Genomic DNA, 22373 nt, shown 5'->3' on the forward strand with positions numbered 1-22373 from the left:
TATGACCCACTGAATTCAATGATGAATGACAACACTGTTTCAAAAAATCCTGTGGTTCTGCAACTTTGTGAACAGAGTATCAATGATTGTTTACCCAGCCTCTCTATTATGAACACTCGAATTAACTTCACTACCGAAATTACTCATTTTTCTATTATGGGTGTGAAACCATTCATTAATAGTGTCGCTATAGGTTTCTAAAAATTGTTCCTGATTCTTGTCCACATCCACTAGGTCACTCATTCTGTCGACATAGTGATCCAAGTGGGCCTGAAATCTTCATATTTGACTGAGAGTATCCTCACATTCCAACAGATCTAATATTTCTTTAAATGTGTCATGAATTAAGACAACAGTCAGATTTATCTCACTGGGCTCAGTAATCTGTTGAACAACCAGCAAATAACTATTGTTGCATATTTGTTCCATAGCTCCTGGACAGTACCTTTAGGATCTACCTGTCTCCTCCATAATTCATACATTAGTTACCCTCTTCTCAGGAAAGTTTGATCCCTTACATTGCTATGCATACTCAAAAATGCCTCAAAGATAAAGTCCTCAGTTTCTTCAAAGATGATGAATTTTCTCAGCTGTACCCAGGCAAAAACAATTACATAGCAGTAAGAGTGGACAGTGAAAAAGGTCATAAGCAGAAATGTGTCCTACTTTGTAACATGAAAGAAATGTTCATAGTCTACTGTAAGCATATGGCAGTGAATTGGGGTTCCCAAAATTTTGTGAACTCAGGCCAAAGTGGTGTATTGCAGTTGATCCTGCTGGTACATACTCAGTTTATTTATGCGTGATACATTGAAATGCCAAACTGATGTTAGCTTCAACACCTATCAAGAAAGAGGACTACAAGAAACTAATCTAGAATACTGTGTCCTGTTTGGAATCAAAAGACGGCATGGTGCAATACCATGAACAGTGTCCTGGAAAATCTGATTTGGAACCCTTTGTGATTTACTTTGGTGGTAAGGCACTACAGAATATCAGTTGCTGTATTATTAGTGCCTTCATCATGATGCCACTGCAGTTCATGCATTCATAATGAGTCTTATTAAATATTTGAGAATAACAATAGGAGACATCAAGTGCGTTCACTACTTTAGTGATGGATATGCTGCCCAATACAAAAATTTTATCAATTTACGCCTGCATGAAAAGGACTTTGGTACCTCTGCTGACTGAAATTTCTTTGTAATCAGTTGTAGAAAATCTCCTTGTGATGGAACTGGAGGAGAAGTTAGAAAGGCAGCTCATGTTAGCTCACAGAGACCTTTGGATATCTCAATATTCATGCCTCTTAATAAGTTCTACAAATATTTCAGGCATCATCTTTTTTATGTTACGCATGAAGAAACTGAACAAATTTTGTTTGATCAGAAAAGAAGGTTTGCTAAAGGTCACACAATTTCTGGGACAAGAGAAAATCGCCAGTGCATGCCCATTGGCCTAATCAAAAACAGTAAGCAGAGTTTCCAATAATGCTGTAGGATTCACAGTTAAAGCATTTCAAGCAGATGAAAAAATTCCAACTGTTTCAACTACAACATTAGAATGTGGGCAATACATAGCTTGTTTGTACAACAATTCTTGGTGGGTGAGAAGTGTGTGAAGTTTCATGACAACAAAAACATCACTCGGTTAGCAATATGCATGCACATGGTTGTGGTGCTCCGATGTTATTGAGTGATGATGTAACATTTGCTCAGGATCTACAATTCCCTATTATTGACTTGCTTGCCAGGTCATTTCTTCACATTTGCCAATACCTCTAGGTTGGACTTTGTGTCTCAAACTGCTGCACTTATTGCTGGAAGTCAAGAATACAATCCACTGTTCAAATTCTTTAAATAAATATGACACTTCTCATAAATAATGTGATGTATATTGCATTCTCCTTTTACAATGACAATCCATAAGAAATGTTTGTTACTTGGAATGCCACAAATACATCAGTAAGGACAATGTCAATAAACTGACAGTTCCAGATACCAGGATCAAATTGAATTTGATAGATATGTTTTGCTCTTGTTCCTGTGACTTTGCTGCAATTGTCACGGCCATTCTTCTTCCATAGCATGCACCATATCTGTAAGGCAGGACCCAACAACATGGAATAAACTGTCCAAAGCATAGTAACTGCAAAACGTAGCAACATTGCTGTCGTCATCCAGCTTGCAAATACGATGCATCTCTTAACTCCGGAATACATACACATAAAGAAAACAAACTTCCCACCACTATATTATACTACATTTATTACTTAAATAAAACTTTTATGGTGGGCATCACCATTCATCAGTTCAGCTGATCCCGTGCAATACATCACTTCACCAATTCATACGTTACACTTCATGGTCCTGCCCATTGCTTCAGCTGGCCGTCTAGTAAAGATACTTGCTGGATTCCTGAACAATGAAAATTTAAAATCATAAAAGCATTATCAATAACATCAGGAAGTCAAGATATTTACTTAGAATTTGGAAACAGTATCAGCAGTTTATTCAGTCTGAAGTGGAAAAGAATTATTCCTGTTGTACAGTTTGACATTCTAACTTTGTAGAGTTTCATTTGGTTTATTGCTGATTAATGCTTGAAGTTGATTTTTACATAACTAAATTTTTATTTTTATGGACACAGAAACAGCATTCACTGATTTTTACTTTCTGTTTGCTAACTAATGTCACATTTCAGCATATTGACCATGTGTGAAAGGTAATAACTTAGAAACATGTTTTCAGCCATAACTGGCCATGGCCCAAAAGTTGAACTATATACCTTCTGAAGCTCTTTCTAGGCACAGCAAGATAGAAAAGATAAAGAACATACCCTGACAAATGGGTCCTCCAAATCTATCCAAAATTTGGCAACTGAAAATTTTCTGTAAAATTTACAGGAGAATAGGTTTGAATAGATAAGGACAAAGGCTATTGTACAAAGACCTCAAGAAGACAACATGGCTGTGTATCATAATACCAATTCTTGGCTGAATCCATCCTGAAAATTACAATTTATGGCTGATCACAGATGTGCTCTCTAAGTTACGCAATGAATTTTCTTCCACCTTTGCAGAATTACAGCTATCACCAAACTTATTTGAAAATCAAATCAGTAATATTTTCTTATCAGACACAAGTATGAGGAAATGGGGGCTTTCATAATAGTTATCCAAAGCTGGTACTTGGGCATGCACATAGCAGTGCAAATTTGGGACCCCTATCTAAACTTTGTACATGTTTATCCAATACTTTGTTGAACCTGCTCAAAACCTTTCACTGGATTTTGAATGGCCAGGCAGCAATCATGTCAGGCTGCTCCACTTGACTTAGAATGACCAAAAGCTATATAGTTAGAATAACTTTTTTTTTCTCTAAGCTTCAAATGGGTTCTGCAATTGTAATATTATCAAGCACACATCAATAAGAAAGTCTTTAAAACAGGTGCACTGTGCCACTACATTGTATCAACTGAAGACACAGTGGTTGTGTGCTCAACTGATACTATGGATTTGGCGCAGAGAGAGAGAGAGAGAGAGAGAGAGAGAGAGAGAGAGAGAGAGAGAGAGAAAGAGAGGGAGAGAGAGAGAGAGAGCATGCTTTATTTGAATCACAAACTGTTTGTGACAAGTAAAACAAATAAGTTTTCTGCACACAGTGGTGATCAACACACATAATTTGAGTACAAGCTCCAAACACATCATGATTCTATTTTTGCCTGCCTTGTGATCATTAATTACAGGGAAGTAATTAGTTATACGTAAATCTTCAGTGACATTGACACCAATCCTCCTGCCCCCTCAAACATGCAATATTACTGTCTAAGTATTCTATTCCAGTACACAGTACTCCCTGGTAAACAAATATTTACCATTAGACTGTGAAAAGTTTTTTGAGATGTCCAAATGCTATAGTTGTGATGAATGGTGAAAACTGTTCTGAAAAACTGATAGCTTCAGGTGTCCAGTCATCTCCCCATTCAGACCTGTGAGAGAGAACATTGCCGTTGTAAAAACAAGTGCCTATTATTCAAGCAACTCTGCATACATTGTGCAGAGGATGGCACACAGTTTAGCATCGTTGCAGATTTGGGCACCAATATTGTGATGAAAGCAACTGCAATGTCCATCCAGAGTTGCGCAGTTTCACAGCTGCATCTGTTAGCAAGACTGTCTAACTGTGTAACCAGTGATGTGGCATGTGCTTTCCTTAGACAGTTGTGATGATGTTTCCAAATCTTTCTGGTTAGTGACATTACTGTCAGCGATCAGTGCCATGCTTGTTCTCACTTTTTTCTCTTTGTTTGCTATTCAGATTTTGTTCAAACACTGTTGGTGATTCTGGGCTTCACATTTGACTACCTCTATGTTTGTCCTTTCAAACATGTGTATGATTAACATTATCTGCTTGGTCCTTCAGCCACTAGCCATTTATTAGAGAAACTGCCTTGTGGCACTCCCCCCATCGAAGTAGTGAATTATAGAAGTGACAATGAGGCTGTCTCTCATGGGCTAAATATCTCATCACAAAGTACCAATAATTTCTGAGTTTTGGCAGTGTAAAATAATGCAGAAGGAACAGATATAGTGGAGACAACTACAGAAGGAGCAGATACAGGAGATGATCAAACATTGTGGAGCAGATCTGAAACTTGAGCAGTCTGCAGGTCGAACATCTGTCGGGCAACCTTCGCCCAGGTCAATGATCAGTCTTATGCATCCTGGAGAGTAGATGTGCATGGCCTAACCCATAAATTGAAATTTTAGTGTACAAATTGCAGCGTCTCATATGCAGATTCTTAAATTGGAGGTGTAGTTGTCACTTAAGCACAAGACCTCACCTTAAGCACGATCACAATTATTGCCAACTTGTTTGAGGTGTCAGAAGCAGCTCAAAATGCACTTTCCAATAGCTGGCACATAGTTCAACTCTCTGCCACATGCTGATATTTCCTGAGCTGCTACTCAAGATGTGCATCCTGTGCAAGGAAATGTTTCTTGCTTCCAAGCAGATATCAATGGACGTAGTAAGAAAATGCTACCTAGTCAGGCATCTCAATGTAGACCACGGAGTGTTCCCCCTCTTTGGATTCACCCCCTATGATGCTTACTTAAGCCATTGTCCAGACTGTTGGATATGCCACAAGTGTCTCCAGTGGCTGCATCTTTTCGATACATATTATTCCTTTCACAAACAAAGTGACAGGGCAGGAAAACAGTACTGTGTGCTGATGCACCAGTGTTCACCAATAACTGTGGGCAGCAGAACATGACGAAGCATCAACGTTCATTTTAACTCCAGACCTGGCAGAACCCGCGCATGTGCCTAATAAATTCCTGATTGAGTTGTGCATCAGTGGTGTTTATATTTAATTCCACATGGATGCCAGGGCAGTAATTTGTCTGATTAATCAGGAAACCTAGCAGGATTTAGGATCCCCTGCACGGCAGTGGCAGATTTGTTTTACAAAATTGCCTATTGGCTTCTGAGAGATTCCATGGTGACTTTTGTTACATTTTGAAATCAATGTTTTATCATGTTGACTTTTTATCAGTTTATAAATGCATTTTTTTAAAATCAGTGTTAAAAATTGTGTTATTCAGGCAAAGTTCTTGTAGTGTTATTTAAGCTGGGAAGAGCAGTAAAATTAAAGAACAAGAATGTAATTTATGTTGTGACTCACGTTACAAATTTGGGACATCCTATTCCTAATGTGAATTTTAGGTCAAAAGTGTTCTCAAACTATTCAGAGTATGGATCTGGTTTTTATCACAGAAAATGCATATTAGGCTGGCTTTCAAATGACAGACTTATAGATTTCTAAAAATATTTATACCTTGTGAAATAGTGTAATGCACTGAAAAAGGCACATGACTCAGTGTTCCGTGACTCTTATTACTTGCTGCTGCTTGTTAGAAAAAATCTTTTCCAGCAAGCACAGAAATGAAAATATGACGTTATGTGCCAAATAAGAGAAACTTAACATTAACATTCTACTTTTCAAACACCATGAAAAATTATAGGAGCATGACATCTGGGAAAATGAACTGTAAATTCAATTAAAAGTCAGAGAACTGAAAATATCCTCCTGCATTGACAACATCAAGTAGATTAATTTTCTTTGTAATTTTATCAATTTTACAGGCCATTGCCAATCATGACCAGCATGCTCCATTGCACTGGTTAGGTAAGAATTTCCAAAAGCTGCACATACTTCTCCAGCAGTGAATTTACTATCATATTCTAGTCTCCAATTCTCACACTTTCTATAGTTTCTTCAGTATGTTGGTTTGCAGCAGTGAAATTCTTTGGAAACAGCAGATATGTTTGTAGTAATCCTTTCTTGTAGTGAAGCAGTGAATGCTTTTCATGTTTGGTACTGATGGTGCTGAAAATTTGAGCCAGATTACATTTCACATTGATTCCTTGAATTTCAACAGACACATGAAAAAGATGCATAGTTGGGGTACATGCAGCTACCTGAGCGAAAGTTGGTGCATCACCTACTATGAATTTTCGCCTTTTTTTACTGCATTCCACAATAGCCATTCTGCAACTGCACCAATTCCACCTATGGCTCCTTTACCATAGGATGTAGCAAATAAGTTCCAATAGATTTCCACATTATGAAATGACTGAAACTGAGGCACAGCAGCAGTAACATATTTGCTTTTAAGTTGTGAGGCAGGTCCATCTGACCAGATTGAAACTACCTTAACATTTTCAGGTATAGTTGACAGTGCCTTGCTAATGTATGCAATTGCACTACTTGAGCCATGACTTTATCCAGTGCACCATGTGACTTACACGATGACAAACCTGTTTTGCTATGCTGCTGATTTTGTAACTTATGTTGCCTATGTTTTCTAACTCTTGCCCTAGTTTTAGCTCTTCTTTCTTCTAATAACAGCCATTGCCTATGTTGATTCTGCTGTAGAACCTTTTGTTTCTGCTTCTGCTAGCTTTTTCTAGATTCTTCCAGGTGCTTCCTCTTAATTTCTTCATATTTTTCTTCACTCTTTGACTTTTCCCTCCTCCTACTCTGTCTTTCTGCTGCTGCTAAAGGCATCCTCTTCTTCTAACCTTACAATAGTACAACTGTAGCTCAGATTACATGACTCACGTTACACATTTAGTTTTCTGTTTTTACAATATTAGTCGAAATTGGGAAAATTTTAGTAGTGATTTTAGTTACACATTCACACTAAGAAGTAAATTACTGATCAAGATAAAGTTATTTCTAATATCTTTCTTGGTATAAAAACTTAATTAGATGAAAGTGACTCATGTTACTTGAAACTTCGTGCTGTTGTACTATATTATTTATCCTAACTTATAATTTACCTACTTCAGTTTTATACTCTTTATGCAATACATTAGGGTATGTAATGGTAATATAAATAATGATATGCTAATTCTTACCTGCCAGTTAGTCGAAATGAAGATCCAAAATCTCCAATAATTCACACTCTCATCATATGAAAAACATATGGCATTATAAAAATGGCTACAAATAATGGAGGGAAAGCAATAATGGGCCACAAACCATTGTTGCCATACACTAAAAAGTCCAGACTTTTCAAAAAATATATAGAAGGTACGAAACTTTAAACATTTAAATATTGTAAGTGTGACCTACATTACATGGAATATCCCTTCTGTCTCTGGGTCTTTGGTTGACATATGTTTGATGATTTTTCTGATGTTTTGCCAGCACAAGTGGCTGGCACTGCCAAAGTTTCACCATGCTTAGCTGATGGTGGACTGGAGTCGAGCTCACAGCTGCAGCTTATATACAGGGGGTCTCACCTAACTCTGCCACCTCAAATATCTCTGGAGCAACAATAGTTATTCAAAAATGGTTTTCAGCGGCAAGGGCTTAGGAAACCAAACACTGTGCGGAATTTTAAAACGTAAACAAATACTATTTTCAACACAAATTGTGGATTTTTAAATGGACACATCCTGTTATTTCATATGCAATCAATCACATGAAAAATCACAAAAATACTGGCATTGGTTGCACCATAATACGTCAATTACATCCCGAGAAAAGCAAAGATGACGCTTGAAATAAATGAAGTGCACAGATAGCGCACATCCTGAGACTCAAGCATGCACCTCATGCTGTCTGTGCCAGGGGCTCACACAATGGGAAGGTGTGAACAATCCACAAAAACAAGCAAGTGACATGCCCAATGCAAAGTTACATTTTTCATATTGTAAATGTATTTTTATTCTAGCAAAATGACAACTAGAGCTACACTTTAATTCACTTTGCTAAACACATTTACTAGTGCCCTGTCACCCACAGGAACTGTATTGTTGTGTATTACATCCTGTCACCCACAGGAACTGTATTGTTGTGTATTACATCCAGCTTAGAAGATAAACCCACATCTTGACCAAGGAAACTGTGTCACGTCAACATGTATTAGTAGTGCCCTCTGTTTGTATCAATATACGTTTGCAGGCGGGTAATGAGAGAGTGTTGCACGGGTTGTAGAGTTTCTACAGATATTGCCAGTACATGCCTCAGTAATACAATGTTGCATATCCTCTACTGTCTTTGGGGGTTCTCGATACACTCTGTCTCTTACTGCACCCCAGAGAAAGAAGTCTAATGATGTCAAGTCGGGGGACCGCCTACACAGTACCTCCTTGGATGATCCACCTAATTGGATATGTCGCATCTAGAGCGTCTCTGGCAACTTTTGCATTGTGTGCAGAACATCCATCTTGTTGGAACCACAATGATAGACAAGTTTCCAATCCTAGATCGTCAATGAGGAGTGCTAGTGTGTGTTGAAGAAATGATGCATATAACTGTCTATTCAATGTTCCATGGTAAAACTAGGGACCTACAATACAGTTAGCAATGATCCACACCAAAAATTGACACTCCACTGTCATTGATGAGCAACTTGCTGAATCCAGTGGGGATTTTGCATGGACCAGAAGTGCATGTTCCGCAGATTCACATTAACATGATTTGTAAATGAAGCCTCATCCATAAACAATGTATTGCTTAGGAATACTGGAGTGCCTTGAAAATGCTGAAGTGAAAAATGACAGAATGCAAAGTGGGATTCAAAGTCATTCCTGTACAGTCCTTGGTGCAGTGAGATATGGAATGGACGAAACTGATGCTGATGCAAGGTTCTGCACACACTACTGTGGCTTATTCCTACACCTCGAGCAATTTCTCATACACCCACCTGAGGATTGTGCACTACACCAGCCAGAACAGCAAATCCAGTCACTGGCACTGTATGTCAACGTTTTGTGGGAACCCAGCTTCCTGTATACCTGAGTGTCTTGCAGATGTTGCCAATGGTTCAACACAATGGACACTGTTGGTCTGAGTAGCATTCAGCATACAGTGTCACAGCTGCAGTTGCATTTCTGTGACATTAGTCATAAATTAAAATAATATCTAGTTTTTCTTCATTACTGAATGCCTCCATATCGACTAGATGATGGCAAATGTAACAAGCCACAAGAAAACGCATAATACTACACCATACATTAACACTCCACTGACATATTACGTCAATCACATCACGAATAGTGGCAGCTTGAGTCTCAGGACGTGCACTAGCTGTGCGTTTCATTTATTTCAAGCATTAACTTCGCTTCAGAATTTTTCAGGATGTAACTAACGTATTGCGATGCAACCAACACCATTATGTTTGTAATTTTTCATGCTATTGATAGCATACAAAATAATAGGGGGTGTCCATGTAAAAATACACAAGTTTGTGTTAAAAATAGTATTTCTTTACGTTTTAAAATTTCACGTAGTATTTGGTTTCCTAAGCCCCTGCCATACATTCATGCTGGTGGAAACCATTTTTGAATATCTGTTGTTGTTCCAGAGATATTTGAGGTGGCAGAGTTAGGTGAGACACTCAGTATATGGCACACCAGTGTCCAAGAGCTTTTCTGTGGTGATTACTGCAGAGGTTCTCCCCTTGCTACCTGCAATGATCATTTGCTGCAACATGGGAATTCAGCATCTGTTTAACTTGAGGCTTTCTTCTTGCTTGTTGAAACTGTGGTCATGTTTGTGTATTTCTACATCTTCCCTGAATAAGCAGGTGTGACAACTCTTTTCTGCTCCAAGAACTTCCATGTTCACAAATTTTACTATGTGGTTGGTCTTCCACAGAGTGTGCTCTACCATGACTGATTTTTCATCCCAGCCCAACCAGCAATGCCACTCATGTTCAGTGATTCTAGTGTTGACTTATCATCAGTCATTCTAACATAGAGTTTTCCACCTTTACATGGTATGGAGTATATTCCTGACATTGCAAGTGGGTTTCTTTTCTCCTTTGCTGATCTAAGACACTCTTTGATCTTCTTGGATAAGGAAAAATGTGACCATCATAATGAAAACTGAAGATTACAAGCGGAAGAACCAGTACCTATTAGATCCAATATGCACCAAAAACTAAGTGCAGATCCGATGTAGCGGATCTGCACTTAGTACTAGATAAGAATCAGTTAATCAAGGCCTCTCAGCAGACATAAAGAGGACCCTCCAGGACACAGAAGCCCTACCACCTCAGCTGTATGGATTACCAAAGAGCCATAAGAATAATGTTCCATTAAGACTAACACCTCAGCTGTATGGATTATCAAAGATCCGTAAGAATAATGTTCCATTAAGAATGACTGTTAGTGCTTCTGGTTCACCAATGTATAAACTTGCAAAACACTTGGCCTCTTTACTCCAGCTGCATGTTTGAGAGACTGATACATACATAATGGACTTGGGACATTTCATTGAGAAGCTGAAGAAACTAGAACTTGCAAGAAATGACATCCTGGTCAGCTCTGATTTGTTTGCTTACCAAAGTGGCACTCCATGGTTCTGTGGAGTAATTGGTTCCATTTTCCAGCAAGACAACACCAAGCTCTTTCAAACATGTATCACCATGCCATTGCTACCAGCTGTGGCAGCAGTTGATGACTGAACCAGCATAGGTCTGGCAACTCACGGAATTTGAGTCACTTCCTCCGATGCTACAATCACTGACAGTCTCAGTGCCTCAGCAGCAACTACAGCCTCAACTGAACTAGACAGAAAATGAATAAGATGCCAAAGGGATAGAAACTTTGGAAATTGAGATGCTGTTGGAGTCACTGCCAGGGAACAATGCTCCCCACTGCCCCAGTAGCCATAACATAGGTCTTGTCACTTCCAAGCCCATTAAAGTGGAGAATAATTTAGTATTTTCATCGCATTTGGACACTGATATACAGATGGATGTACCAGCATTGGCTCTCCAGAGATATGTGATGTCATGGCCACACACGGGTCTGTTAACAAGACTTTCGGGTGGCTTAGACCACTAGAAAAGTGCGGGCTCATTCATCAGCCAGTTGTGTTGGTGTATCCAAAGCTTTTTGGTTGCTGACATTACTATTTGCACACAGTAACAAGCTTATTCTCAGTTATTTCTCTTGGTTTGCTATTCAGCTTTTGTTAGTATATTGTTAATGATTCTGAGCTTCATGATTGAATTCCTTGTGTTTTCTCTTTTATTTGTGTAAGATTGGCTGCCATCCACTCAGCTGTTTCAGCCACTTGCAGTTTTCCAGAGAAACTGTGGCACTCCCTGCCTGTGGGTACCACATTGGGAAACATAATGCACCTGTATCATTGTACCCCTTTTCTGTTCTTTTACTGTTGGTTCTCGGAGAGAGAAATCGTCAGTACCCTTCTGTGTGGTCCAGAATTTCTCTAATAATGCAATTATGAGAAGGTTTTGTAAGAAATGTCTTAGGTGCATGAATTACTCTTCCTTATAATCCTTCCAATAAATCAGATTGGCATTTGCCTTTCCAGTAGCTATATCTGTGTTTTCATCCCACATGAAATCTTTGCATACAAGCTTGTAGATACTTGTGTATCATGACTTATCACGTTTTGTGCAATGAAATGTTATTAATACAGATACTTTCATCTATTTATGTGTATTACATTACTTTTTGGCACTGAGGGTAGGCTAACAGTCTTCGCATCAGTGATCATCTGAATGTGTCGCTGCATTTTGTAGTAAGTTGCTAATGATGCCACCAGGCTAACAAATACAGAAATACATCAGTTATCTGCAAGAGCATTTACATATGTTGTGAACAGTAGCGCCAGAGGTGGCCTCATTAGACTATCTTGATCATAACAGATGTTACTTTTGCTTCTTACTGTCTGTCTTCGGAAGAACAACGTAATGATGTATGTTTGTGCTGATCTACTCATGTGTCTGTTCAGATATTTCGCACACACATATACAGTTCCACCATATATTCCCTGCAGACCTATAAGGGCCATACATTTACTGTACATTTGCTCTAACATGAGAACTAACCCTTCCAAAAGCATATGAAAATCCAGTTCGTCACATAATTCAAACCACTATGCAGACATGCTATTAAACTTTTTCCAGGAAGTGAATCCTTAATGTCAAGCACAGACTGACTCAAGACCTTTTGATTAGTCTACTGTCTGACAAACTGAATTACCAAATTACGCCTTTTTCCTAAGAATTGATAATGCATTAATTTATCATATAAGTTAATGATCCACTATACTGCACACAATAGTGTTGCCACACAAACCTAAAATTGTTGTAAGTTAAGGTCAAGGATATAGAAGTTAAAACAGCTGTCCCCTCTTTATGTCCAAATAAAATGAAAAATGTGTTTGTGATTAGTGAGCAGTTTTATTACACATTCTTCTTTACTCTTTTTCTAGAATTTAGAAGGTCTCATGCAGTTCCAACTTTATTATTTTAGTCATAGCTGTTATTTTTCCGCAGTTATAGTATAAATTTATGTACAGAATTCAGTTGTCTGTTGCAAATAATTTTCAACAAATGACTGAATTCTACTCTGAAATACCATCTTTGTAATAATGTGAAAAACTTTATTTTTGTTTTCCAGGAATTCTGCTGAAGTTACATTAATTTCCTTCATAGCTACTGATCTTAAAGAACATTCATTTTGATAACTTCCAGAATGGACACCATATATTCATATTTCACATGAAAATAGACAAATTGTTTAAATCAGGGCCCATTGCTAAAGTTGATGAAACATAGGTATAGAGAAATGGCATGATGTGGCTAATCTACACTTAAATCTAAAGCATGAAAAGATCCATATACTGTGAAGAAGGCTGGATAAATTTATAAAAAAATTAAAAGCACTTTGTAACTTTTTTTTTATATATTATAAAAAATCAAGTAGATTAACGTAAAAGATATAAAAGAAATAATAAAGAAAGTTTTAAATTACAATGCATGTACAAACGTTTTAATGAAATAAATTTCCTTGTTGCTTTCATTCAATGTTTTTTGCATGTAATTTTATTTCACAAAATAAAGAATGAAAACTCTTACATCAAGACATCTGCCAGCAAGTGTTAATCCTACACATTACTGAAAACTGATATCTTGTTTCCAGTATATGCAGTGTGTACTGTCAAATTTTACACACAATCATAGATTTACACTTGCCCTGTTCTGTACTATACTCCTTACATTGAGAGAAGAGCTCTGATAGCTGGCAGTACTCTTGCTGCTATTCGACACGGATGGGCAGCGAGCCAGCGGTAGGGAGAACAGGGTGACAGACCTTCCCGTCACGCCCTTCGGCAACACTTGCGCTCCTTCAGAACCTAACAATGCCGTGTCATTCATTGCAGCATTCCTGTATGGGCAGCATTCTGCTGACCAGTGTCTGTCTCCCTTGATGGAGTATTTTTTCACATGTACTACCAGTGTTTGTCACCTTACACGAACACACACATAAATATTTTCTTTAATGACGTTGCAGCCATTTGGCTGCATAATTTTTATTTTATTGTTATGCGGTTCAGATTTCACTGTATTTCATACCAGTCTGATATCTTTTGAGATATAAATAAGTTACTGTGCTTGAAAATGGCCTATGGCCAAACTCTGGATCATATAATCAATAAAATAAAAATTATTGCCATCAAGTGGTGGTAAAATTTTTAAAAAAAATTACCATGAATATGGTTCCACACAATCAAATTTTCAACGTTAACAAGGTAAAGCAAACTGCACAAATGTTACATGTAATATTTTTCACTTACACACACTGCAAGAAACTCACAGAAGTAGCAGAATGCACATGTATACACACATACCTGAATGTAGCATGTGGTGGAACTGACTGAAAGCAGCAGTTGCCCAGCACTATGGCAACACTGGGGCATTGCCACGGTAACGTAAACAAAAGATCATGATCTGATTGGCTGTTGTGGATGCACGAAGCACATGCGCCACAGCTGCGTCAGCTGTCAGAGCTCTTCTGTTGCTGTATGGAGTATAGACATCACCTGCAGCGGCATGAGAATAGGATGGCAATGCAGAATTTACTTATCATATTGGTGCAGGAAGTAAAATTATGAAGCTGCCAAAAATTGTTTACAGCAGCGCAGAGCTTGAAGTCCAAAGGCAACCATCCGTTATCATACTGGAGTAGACCACAAATTGTCCTTGCTTATAATTCCTATTCTTTATGTCTAGGTAACCATACAGGTAAAGAAAGTTAATGTTTTGATACATTGTTGCAGGCATTTCCCACTTTTAGAAAATAAGAATTTTTAACAGGCTTCATGTAGTGAAGGAGAGTAGAGCCATCCTCACACTCAATCTGAAAAGTGATTTGGACATGATTTCTATCATGGTTGTTGAGTCCTCAGAAATGCAGTTTGCAGCCACAACATTCTGCAATGAGAGTTGCCAGCTACAAAGATTATTCTAATGAAAACTGACACACTAGGAATGAACTAAATCATGATTTTCAAAAGATGTGCTAAGAAAATGCCTAAGAATATTGTTGAGGTGTCATTAGCTTCAAAGGTGCTTGAACGTTGAGAAAGTCTTTAAAAATATTCTAATTTCTTCTAGACAAAGTATAACTGAGAAAATCTTTGAAAAAGCAGACAAAGATTTGAACATCTGAGAAGAATTAAAATATTATACCAACGTTAGTTCTTCACCCTGACAAACCAGCTGCAGGTGCTGCTGCTGTTTCTGTGCCAACAGTACTCATCAGGCCTTAACTGGTTTCATGCAGCTATCCACCCTAGTCTCTCTTGGGAAGATCCCCTCATATCTGCATAACCACTAAATCTTACTTACATTGGAATCCGCTTACTGTAGTTAAGCCTCAGTTTCCTTCTAAAAATGTTATCCCACACTTCAATACCAAATGAAGTAATTCTTGGTGCCTTAGGATGTGCCCTATAAACCAACCCTTCATTTAATCAAGTTATGCTATAATGTTGCTTGTGAACACATACTTACAAAGTTTCCAGAATCAATATTAATTGAGGAATGTGGAAATGTAAGACCATTATAAACACTGCTCATGTAGGGACCACGAAGACACAGTTAGACTGCATTGCCCTCTCTCATGTCCAGCTGGGTGCAGACATTTTTGAAGCATAATATTTGCTGCCATATGCGAGTGATAACAGTCAAATGAGCATCTTTGCTTTATCACACCTCCTTTATACTCACATCATTGTCCACCCCTTCACTCACAACCCGCTGGCTAGAAGACCTCATTACCAGGATTTTGTGGAGAGTTTTGATGAGGTCTCTCTCTTGACCATAGTGCTGCTCTCTGATTCCCTTATTCTGATCAGAGAGAAGTCCAGCCCCACAATGACCTACCTCTTAGAATTTGTCCTCAAATCTACAGTCTCTTATCAACAAACAGATGTTGTTGTCATAGAGTATCTTCTATCACTAGTTGTAGCGAACATATTCATGGAATATATTGAAGAGCAAGATCTAGAAGAAGCTTCACTGATACCCAGCATGTTTCTTCAGATATGATGACACATTTGTTGGTAGCCACATGGGTGTGGAAGGATTCAATTGTTTCAATGTCTGAACACTCTGCACCCCAGCACCAAATTTGCCATGGATGTGGAAGAGAATGGTGAACTCCCTGTTTTGGATGTCCTAGTCAAGCACAAAGCAGATGGCACTAAGGGACACAATGTGTGCAGGAAGGCACCCCATACTGATTTGTACCTGCAATAATTACCTCATCTGCTTATATTACACAGGCCCTATTACTTGAGGCGTGTGCATCCTGATAAAGTTTTCCCAGCTTATGGTGAAGTCATGGTCATACTCGCTTACGTTCACTGCCCAACAAGCTAAATGACTGGTGGAGTCTTTCAAATTCAGGAGCCATAAAAGGCTGGTATGGTCAATTATCACTCTGAACTTCCTGCCATACGAACAGAATTTGAAATACAGTAAAACGTGCTCAAAATGGAATCCCCTGGGACTAAAATAATTTTCCAAAGTGGACAAGTTTCTGGATTACAGAAAACTCTCTGGGTCATAATTCACAATTAAGTTGGAAATCATTGTCTTCCATTCTGTCGCTACACTTTCCTGTACATCCTTAGCTTCCCCACACTCTTAATTCCACACGATGTTTTTCCTAGCTTTGAAACTCTCCAGCCATCCTGTGGATGCCTTAAACTCCGTGATTCCAAGCTCTTTAGCGACTTTCAGAGCCTCACTCTACAACATGGGTCCAGATAAAGGTAAATTTTTTGCCTGTGCACTTACAAACCATTCTCACACTATTTTGTTAATTTCTTCATTTCTGGTCTTCTTCGCCTTTCTTTTCATCTGCCTGTTCCCTTACATCCATTTGGCTCAAATCTTATCCTTGTTTCTTAAAGTCCCATAAATTTTGTGTTTTACTGCATTTGAAATGCAACATAATTTCAAGCTCAGAAAGTTTGTCTTTCTCATTCACCTCGATTAAGTGTTAACAACACATACCGTTTGTTCGACATCATGTTACTATATCTCTTAAAGTGCTACCAGTCAACTGAAACTGGCAGAAAATAATCACCTTGCCAGGTAAAACCATTGTTTAATGGAACAATACCCACCTCTTTCACTTCACATTATAGCAGTGTGTTGGAAGATGCACAACAATGTTCCTGTATGCGCCAGCATGTGTCAATAACGAGGAGAAATGAGAAAGCCAACAAGTATATTGATGACGAATGAACCATTTCCTTTGATGTATTGTACCAACACCGAGCGTAACTTATTCGTTGTTGTGCAGAGCGATGCCATTTTAGGCGCGTTTCGCACCGGGACACTGGTGACAGTCACCAGTGATGGTCACCAGTGACTGGTGAACACTATCGGATCACTGGTGCCCGACACCGCAGGTACAGCCAACTGATTAGATAGTGAAATGGACTCGTACAGGAGTAGCAACTAAATTTTGCTAGCCTTTTATGGTCCGAAAAATAAGGTATTAAATTTGGAAAAAGAACATACAAATTACCAATTTTGTTTTTCTTAACCATGCTCTTTCAGGCAAAAACTTCGTTATAATTTCTTGCCACACATTCGTTTTCATCACTTTGTTGCTATAGTCATCATTTTCACATCCCAAATAACAGGACGGCCTAAATTCATGGGTACACTGTGTACAGTATAATGTACAATGAACATTTCATGTCACTGTCTCAGAAATGACTGCCTGTTGGTTGGCAAATCTGCAGTGCTGTGTCTGTGATCAGTGTTCCAGCATGAACACTTCAAATCAAACTAATGCATGTCTGGTGGTGATTGCTGTAAACACAGTGACCTTGCCCATCACATGTTGTGAGAGTGAGTCACTGCTGGGTCACAGTGGCTTGGTGAGGCAGTATAATGTCCCGGTGTGAACGGCCCAGTCCAAACGAATGTATCTCTTTCGGTGACCATCGCTGGTGACCATCACCAGTGTCCAGTGTCCCATTGTTGAACAGGCCTTAGGTCCATGCCAGCAGTGCCGCGCTATGTTGGACCTCTTTTCTTGGTTTTGCGCCACTTAACAGAGCTGTTAAAAGTAACATCTTTGAAGAGTCGTGAATAACAAATGAATGTAAACAGTAGCACGAGGTGCATTCAAGTTCTAAGGCCTCCGATTTTTTTTCTCCACACTGGAAAGAGATAGAAACATGCGCATTGTTTTAAAATATGTCCCAGAGATGGCAGCATCGTACGGCAAATGGAATTTTACCGCCAGTGGCGAGAATTAGAACCGTTTTAAATACTTAAAATGGCGACGTTTTCCGTACTTGAACAGCGTGCAATCATTCGTTTTCTGAATTTGTGTGGTGTGAAACCAATCGAACTTCATCGACAGTTGAAGGAGACATGTGGTGATGGAGTTATGGATGTGTCGAAAGTGCGTTCCTGGGTGCGACAGTTTAATGAAGGCAGAACATCATGTGACAACAAACCGAAACAACCTCGGGCTCGCACAAGCTGGTCTGGTAACATGATCGAGAAAGTGGAGAGAATTGTTTTGGGGGATCACCGAATGACTGTTGAACAGATCGCCTCCAGAGTTGGCATTTCTGTGGGTTCTGTGCGCACAACCCTGCATGACGACCTGAAAATGCGAAAAGTGTCATCCAGGTGGGTGCCACGAATGCTGACGGACGACCACATGGCTGCCCGTGTGGCATGTTGCCAAGCAATGTTGACGTGCAACGGCAGCATGAATGGGACTTTCTTTTCATCAGTTGTGACAATGGATGAGACGTGGATGCCATTTTTCAATCCAGAAACAAAGCGTCAGTCAGCTCAATGGAAGCACACAGATTCACCGCCACCAAAAAAATTTCGGGTGACCGCCAGTGCTGAAAAAATGATGGTGTCCATGTTCTGGGACAGCGAGGGCGTAATCCTTACCCATTGCGTTCCAAAGGGCACTACGGTAACAGGTGCATCCTAATAAAATGTTTTGAAGAACAAATTCCTCCCTGCACTGCAACAAAAACGTCCAGGAAGGGCTGCGCGTGTGCTGTTTCACCAAGACATCGCACTCGCACATCGAGCTAACGTTACGCAACAGTCTCTTCCTGATAACAACTTTGAAGTGATTCCTCATGCTCCCTACTCACCTGACCTGGCTCCTAGTGACTTTTGGCTTTTTCCAACAATGAAAGACACTCTCCGTGGCCGCACATTCACCAGCCGTGCTGCTATTGCCTCAGCGATTTTCCATTGGTCAAAACAGACTCCTAAAGAAGCCTTCGCCGCTGCCATGGAATCATGGCGTCAGCGTTGTGAAAAATGTGTACGTCTGCAGGGCGATTATGTCGAGAAGTAACGCCAGTTTCATCGATTTCGGGTGAGTAGTTAATTAGAAAAAAAAATCGGAGGCCTTACAACTTGAATGCACCTCGTACTGTAACATCTCTGTAGAGTCACGAATAACAAATGAATGTAAACAGTAGTACTGTTTAGGCTCTTTTCCGCATTATACAATGCGTTGGTGAGAGGAGTAGTCAATCGGTTTTTCATTGCCATCTTGTGCCCAGCTCAGAATACAACCCACAGCACTGTCTTGAGCATGACATGACAATATAAATGCTTTCTGAATATTAGGGTGTATTAGCGAGGGTAAATATATTAACACATCTTTAACCTGTTGCATTAGTTTCGCATTCTGCAGTCTATTCAGAAGCTAGTCCTTTCTTCAACAACTCTATTAAGGGTTTAGTTACAAATCGTCAGTAATAATACATTAATCTTAGGGATTGATTATATTAGAGGGTGCAGCAAATAAAATATCACCAGATGCTGAACCTGCGATTCTGCAGAAAAGCATTTTTCCAGTTTCAGACTGAAGTGAGTGCCTTGTGACCTTGTAACCTTCACAGCACTTTTCTTAATCACTTAACTTTTCCTCAGTTGTCCTAGAGAATAGAATGATGTCATCTAAACAGACCAACATGTCATGGGCTTTAACCTACATAACAACAAGTCTGAGATTTTTCGAAATGTGGCAGGCACGTTTCTTATACCAAAAGTCATTCTCAAGAATTCGTACAGCCCAGAGGGCAATACAAAGGCAGTTTTTCGCCTGTCTTGGAGTGCTATCAGAATCTGATGACGTCTTGCTTTTATATCTAAAGTTGTGAAGAATTTACAGTTTCTCAGTCTACCCAAAGTCTCACCAGTATGAGGCAAATGACACACATCAGGGTGGCAACTTCATTTACCATCATCATATCCACACACAGGTGATAATTCTTCTCGCCATTAATAGATTTCTTGGGTATAATCACTATTGGTGATGCCCAGAGGCTAGTAGAGGGTTGTACAATTTCTGCAATGACCTATTGCTGAATACTTTCTTCCATAACTGACTGTAAATAATATAGGATTCTGTACAGTTTCTATCGCGTTGGTCTAGCTCTAGCATCTCTGGTGTGAATTCTGAGGTAGACAGAATAAGTAGCTCACAGTTATTGCTTTTTCCTTGAATTCTTCTAACACTAGATACAACAGACTGTAATGGATCTGGGAGATGTGTTATTTATGAACCAGGTCATTTCTGCAGCCGACGAAACTATGTGGAATCATACTTCCACTAGACGACTGAAGCCAAGTCAAATATCGTCTTGTAAACAATTCACGGAAAAGGTACTGTCACAAAATGTGCTAAATACAGTATATAAAAATAGTGAGCATATTTCAACAATGCGTTATTTTCTACTGGATTTGTCGATACCAATTTTAATAAGGGAAGTTGTAAATGTTTTCTTATATTTTTGTCAGAATTTGTTTAAATTGTAATTTGCCTTATTTTATGCTAATTTACTTATATTTTTGAGAGTGACAGCATATTGATTACTATTAGTAGATGTGACGAAGAATATCAAAGAGACTGATTACAAGTGGAAGCTTGTGTGTTGTGTAAAATGTCTTTGACGCTGGAGACGTCTTTGACCGTAGTCAGTCGACAGTGAACACTTGGTGTGTATTGACGGTCGAACAATGTGCAGGTCGCCGTTATAAACATTTGCTAGTGAACAAGAAAAAATGAATTATGTTACTACTTTTTTTATATAACCTTTGAGAAACCACATTCGAAGAAATGGTATTTGAAGCACCAAAAATGAGGCAAACGCATTGAACCAGGTCATTTCTGCAGCTGACGAAACTGCATTGTGGAATCATACTTCCACTAGACGACTGAAGCCAAGACAAATATCATCTTGTAAACATTTCACAGAAAAGGTACTGTCACGAAATATGCTAAGTACAGTATATAAAAATAGTGAGCATATTTCAACTGGGGACTGTAGCCGGGATATTGTGTTCACGTGATCTTCAACAGTGCTACGAAGAAGAAAATTTTGGTGTGTTAATACCAGTTTTTCAGAATGTGTGTTACAGTATTTGTGTTCATCGGGAAGCAAAAGTTTTGGAGAAGAAATGTTTTGGCAAAAATACAATTTTCGACAGAAGAAAAAGTTTCAAGAATTTTGGTCAACAATCACATTGATGGAAAACATGGATTTGCAACAGTAGAAGAGAGTTCCAGATCAGTCACGAAACCCTCGTATTTTGTTGAAACAATCGTTTTATCTTGTTTTGTATTGTTGTGTATAATTTTTTTTTCATAATGACTTACGAGATTTTCGAGAGTATTGTGCATTAAGTAAAAAATAGTAATGTAATAGACTTCGAAAATCAGGACAGGTCAAATGAAACAGAAAGAACCGATCAATTTGATTTAAAAAGTTTTCTTGTAAATTTCACGAAAGAAATTAAACAATCAGTAGACGACAATAAGACATACTGGGATGAAAAAATCTATAACATTTTGTTGCAAGTCCAGGCAGTCAATACCCAAGTGGGTGATCTTTCGAACGTTGTAGGCAGTGTTGAGGAAAAAATTGAAACTGTGGAAGCAAAAGTAAATGAAATTGATATTAAATTGAACGATGAAATCAATACTGTAAAAAATGAGTTACTGGCAGATAGGGAAAGAAATTTAATTGAATTTAATGAGATAATAGGGGAAATTAAAAATTTGGATGAGAACACAAAAGTTTTAGTAAAAAATGTAGAACAAAAAACTGACAATCGTTTAGTTACTCTAGGAGAAAAAGTAGAATGCAATTATTTAGAAAACAAAAAAATCTGTCAAAGAACTTAGCGAAAAAATTGAAAGTTTTGACACTGAATTTCAAAGCAAAAATCACAATGTCAGCACACGCAATCTTGTATCTAATATTCCAGTGAAGCACTTTTCGGTAGATGGACCCTTACACCTTGTTGTTTTTATACAGTATTGTAAGGATTGTTTTTTACCTCACTCACCAGATGATATGAAAATTAAATTTGTGAAAAAATTCTTGGAAGGGGAAGCTTTGACTTGGGCAAACCATATTGTAACTGTGGGGATGACCTTTTCAGAATTTGAATCAAAATGTCTGGAAAATTTGTGGGATGATCTTAAACAAGCTAGAATCAAAAGTGAATTTTT

General features: G+C 38.6%; 1 protein-coding gene across 1 annotated transcript in view; it reads left to right on the plus strand.

The window, feature by feature from the left end:
- Nucleotides 1–13358, plus strand: part of LOC124796463 — a 279228-nt gene extending 265870 nt beyond the window's left edge. The window contains exon 8 of the mRNA XM_047260686.1: nucleotides 12957–13358. Coding sequence (XP_047116642.1) covers nucleotides 12957–12979 — 23 coding nt within the window. The 3' untranslated portion in view covers nucleotides 12980–13358. The remainder of the gene's footprint in view (nucleotides 1–12956) is intronic.
- The last annotated feature ends 9015 nt before the right edge of the window (nucleotides 13359–22373 follow it).

Source organism: Schistocerca piceifrons, chromosome 4, assembly GCF_021461385.2.
Source record: "Schistocerca piceifrons isolate TAMUIC-IGC-003096 chromosome 4, iqSchPice1.1, whole genome shotgun sequence".
Lineage (NCBI taxonomy): Eukaryota > Metazoa > Arthropoda > Insecta > Orthoptera > Acrididae > Schistocerca > Schistocerca piceifrons.